This window comes from Alligator sinensis, unplaced genomic scaffold, assembly GCF_000455745.1.
Source record: "Alligator sinensis unplaced genomic scaffold, ASM45574v1 scaffold574_1, whole genome shotgun sequence".
NCBI classification, from domain to species: domain Eukaryota; kingdom Metazoa; phylum Chordata; order Crocodylia; family Alligatoridae; genus Alligator; species Alligator sinensis.
Window position 1 is genome coordinate 682,375 of NW_005842106.1, and position 4,456 is coordinate 686,830.

General features: G+C 44.3%; 1 protein-coding gene across 1 annotated transcript in view; it reads right to left on the reverse strand.

The window, feature by feature from the left end:
- Window positions 1–2,142, reverse strand: part of WASL (Wiskott-Aldrich syndrome like) — a 74,000-nt gene extending 71,858 nt beyond the window's left edge. The window contains exons 1-2 of the mRNA XM_006024523.2: window positions 2,133–2,142; window positions 219–418 (exon numbers count right to left, since the gene is read on the reverse strand). Of these exons, the coding sequence (XP_006024585.2) occupies window positions 219–418; window positions 2,133–2,142 (210 nt within the window). The remainder of the gene's footprint in view (window positions 1–218; window positions 419–2,132) is intronic.
- Window positions 2,143–4,456: the final 2,314 nt, after the last annotated feature.

A 4,456-nucleotide genomic window follows, 5' to 3' on the forward strand; every position in this document is an offset into this window, starting at 1 on the left:
CGGGCCGGGCCGGGCCCTCCCCGCGCCCCTACAGCCCTGCGGCCGAGCCGGCTCCCGGGGCCGGGCGGGCTCTCGGGGCATCCTGTGTTGAGGGGTCCCTGGCCTGTCTTGTCTTGAGCGCAGAGGGTCGTGAGACAACGGGAGGGGACCGGGACTCCGAACCACCCGCTTGTTGCCTTGTGCAAACCTCTGCAGAGCGGGGACCCCCGAGCTGGTACCTGTTCCGTTGTGGAAACCGCCTGCCCTCCGGACCCGTAACCCCCAAACCGCTTCACTCCTTCCTTTACAAAAGCCTCCTCTCCAGACCCGCAACCCTCAAACTGCTTCACCCCTTCCTTTGCAGAAACCTTCTCCTCTCCAGGGTTATTTGATACACTGTTTAATGACAGTGCTGGAGGGATGTGGTAGCTCTGATGGTCTAGGGATTATATGAGAGGCATAGATTATTTTTTTATTTTTTTGGACGAGTGAACTCTTGTATTGGGCCAACTGCATGACTGGAATAAAGTCAGACAAGCTTTTGAATATAAGGCGTTCCTCATCCAGTCAAGTGGGAAGCTTATTCCAGCCATACACTTGGTCGGGTAAAAGAGATCAACCTTCCCCTTCCCTTCCCCCCCAGAAATCCATGCCTCACATTACTGAATCTTAATTTTCCACGTCAGGATTTATAGACTGGATAAAGGGAGGAGGCAGGATTTTTAATGGAAACTGGATACACACTTTACTATGGAGAAGTGTTTAGATCTGTGGAATACATCGTGTATGTGGAGAGCGAGGGTGGGAAGATGAATGGTAGGCAAGGTGGTAATCGTAGACCCATTACGCTCTCTGGGGCCAGCCAAGAGACGTCATCAAAGCGCGCACACAAAATCATAACGGTACATTTCGCTGGCTAGGTGTTCTCTCTTTTCTTGTGATGGGATAGCAGTGCTGGGCTGCCTAACTGGGATGGAGTCTTAAGGTAACATAACATCCTTCAGGACTACATGCACAGGCACATCAGTCGCTTCAGATAATCTGATCTGACCCTTAGCTGCTCAGAGGAAACATTTATGTCCGCTCATACAAAGATAAAGTAGGGTGTTGATAACATCACATTACTAAAACTCTCTTGACATTTTAAAGGGAAGATGGGTTTCGCTCTGTCTCATTAAGTTGACCCTTCCTGTGATCATTTACATTTTTATTAAAAATGGGCTTCAGTTGCCTGACTTATCAATTCTGCCATTTCTAACTCTTCCCTCACTCAGAGTTGTTAGGGCTTTTGAATTTTCTATCAAAACTAGCTGTTTTAGTATCTACTTATTATTTATTATTTGTGCTACAGAATTTCCTGGAAATCCCAGCCAAAATTGGTGCCTAGGCACCATAAAAAACATACATATATGTGCATCTTTTGTCAGTGAGTTTGTAACAGTAAGGTCAGTAAAGAACATCCATCCCTTTACTCACACATCTCTTAGAGCACTGGTTCCCAACACAGTGCCTGCATACGCCAGGGTGGCCCCCAAGATTTATTCAGGTGCCTACACAGGATTGATCAGATTGATCTAAATACTTTACTATCTATTGATCTAAATACCTTAATATTCATATTGGCACCCACTGCTTTTTCTTTTAAATTTGAATGTGCCTTTGGGCACATAAACGTTGGGATCCCCTGCCTTAGAGTGTCTGGGGATATGAGAGAATATATGGAGGGTCCTGAGCGTCGAATGACAGGAAGGTAAAAATCAGGGTATAAAGGAGTCCTCCATGTGCGGATCTTGTGTGTGTGGTGAAAACTGTTAAAAACCCAGTTTAAGCCTTAGTTTTAAAAATAATTACACAATAATAGTAAATACTCCAATGCCTAATCCCTCTTCTATGTAAGTATATGCCCCCTTGAGAGACAGTTCTAGGAGAAACCTTTTAGTGGAAGCCCCTTGTTAAAATATTGGCAGCCACCTCATTGACTGAATATATACAAAAAAGATAACACACATGGAAACACTTTACATACTACTGTAGCTTTTTTATCATCTTACAAATATTGCATTATTTTGGAGCCAAATCTACAGTAGATAATTCATTCACCTGGCTTTGCTGTTGGCTAGAACTTGTACGGCTTGGCTGGAAACTGAACAAACCTCTGACCATTGAAACCTGGCACTTTCTTTCATGCTATCCCATTTTGACTGATCTCACCTGTTCCTCTGCAATCCACTGATTCTTTCTCACTCCCTGCATATTTCCATATACTTCCCAAAGGAGCCCTGGGGCATCTCCATTACTTTTCTCCTCGGACTTCTGTCAGCCAGCAGTCATAGGTGTGAACCTTCATTTTCCAAAATTCCATCCCTGTTGTTAATGGGACACATACCCAAAGAATCTTGCCTGCTGTTTTAGTGGAAAAAAGATCATTTATCTGGATTATTACATTATCTGTGCAGTAGTTGCTTCTGTTTGCTGCAGCCTAGAAATAGGAGTGAAAAGGACATGTACGATAGCCTTGATGATGGTACTGGCTGTAGGACTAGGTTACCACTGCAAAATGGATTTTTATCTTGGACAAAACCAACAAAGAATGGCTATTCCCACTACAGTCACCCAGGCAGGTGAATTTCTCCCAACCAGAATTATTTGGATACTGTCCAAGAGGTTATGAGACTTCTGATTGGCTCTGCAAAAAGTAATTGGAGTGACTGTTTTCCTGAAAGTTTCACCTCCCTCCCCTGCCAATTTCTTTTGAGCTCTGCCCTGGATTTATCACAGGTTCTCTTACATTTTAGGATAGATAGGCCACCACTAACAATTACTACAACTCTTCCAGTCCTTTTGAAGGTCTGACAGCTGTCCTCAAAGTCATCCAAATGTATTCCGTTATTATAGACAAGGTTCTTTGGCAGAAGTCCGATACCTTTTATTAGATCAACTCAAATGGTTGGAAAAGTTCTTCTTAGCAAGCTTTCAGGTACAAACACCCTTTGTCAGGCTGAGGAAGCATCTGTAGGTGGTCTGTGCTCTGCCTGGATAGAGTGGTATAGTAGCCAGAGGACAGTACACATTCTTTTATTGTATTTGTTCATAAAATTGATGGTCACATAGGACCCAGACACTGAATAATATTAAAAGTGGCATGCAAACATATCACTATGACCACATTTAATCATTTTTGGAGGCTAATATGATAAATGTCAGATTTAATAAATTGTCTTTTCATTATCCATTTCCTTGTCAGAAGATTTATCTTTAAAGAAAAAATGTATATGTGAATACTTGCTATTAATCCTTTTCTATTAGTCCACTTAAATGATCAAAATGAAAGATAATATCCATGTGGAAACTTTAACAGTAGTGTATTAGCATAGTTTTTGACCGACACTCTACTGTGCAGTGTTATTAGGTTACTGTAAGGCTGTGCGAAATTTCACTGGCTGTTTCATTTCAACACTGTTTCGACTCCTGTCAAGCTCAAAACAGCGAAATTGAAACAAAATGAAAGACTTCAAAAAAGCCTCAACACGAAACGAAGGCAGTCAAAACATTTCGAAAGTTTTGAAATGTTTTGAGTTTTGAAGCTGAAGCTGGGCTTGCTTGCAGGGAAAACAGAAAGTAAGGAGAGGGAGGGAGAAGAGGAGGGAAGGACTGCTCTGATATTGACTGTGTAGCTGATCACTGACTTTGATCCTTCCCTGAGGTCCCTTCCAATTCCAGTGGTCTGGGGGAGGGATGGAAAAACAGCATAAAAAGCAGCATTGTTTGAACTGGCCTGCTTTCTGCCTTGGGGTCAGTTACTGAGCTGTGTCTTAAAGCAGCTCAGCAGTGTTAGACAAAAACGGCTATCAGTCATTTCCTACTTGCTAACCTAGCAAGTCGGATTCATCAATACCTTTTTCTTTCTATACCTTTTTGTTTTGTTATTATATTCATTCATTCATTCATTCCTTTCAATATATTCCTCCCCACAAATCCTCTTTTTGTTTTTGTTAGTCTATTTTGATTGGGCATGGTGTGGGTGTGTGGGGGTTGTAGGGACCCTCCACACACTCCCCCCATGGTGCACAGCAAGTGCTTGTGGCCCACGCAGGCACTACTGCCCAGCTGTGGGCAGCTCCAGCCATTGCTGCACATGGTGGTGAGGAATGCAGCCACGCTGGCCTACCTCTATCATGTGGGGCTCCGTGTGGCACATGTACAGCTCCCAGCACTCACGTGCCACCAGGGGACGCCTCACACAATGGAGCTGACTGCCTTCTGTGCCCTTGTTGTGCAGGTCCTAGGACTCTGCTGGAAGTGGAGGGGAGCCCCACCCCTTGTTTCCCAGGTACACACATGGTGTGTGGCTCCATTGCTCAGGACTTCTCCCAGTGGTGCAGAGCTGCACGTGTGTCACACAGAGCCCCAAGTAATAGAGGCAGGTTGCTCTGGCTGTGCTCCTCGCCACCACGTGCAATGATGGCTGGAGCCACAC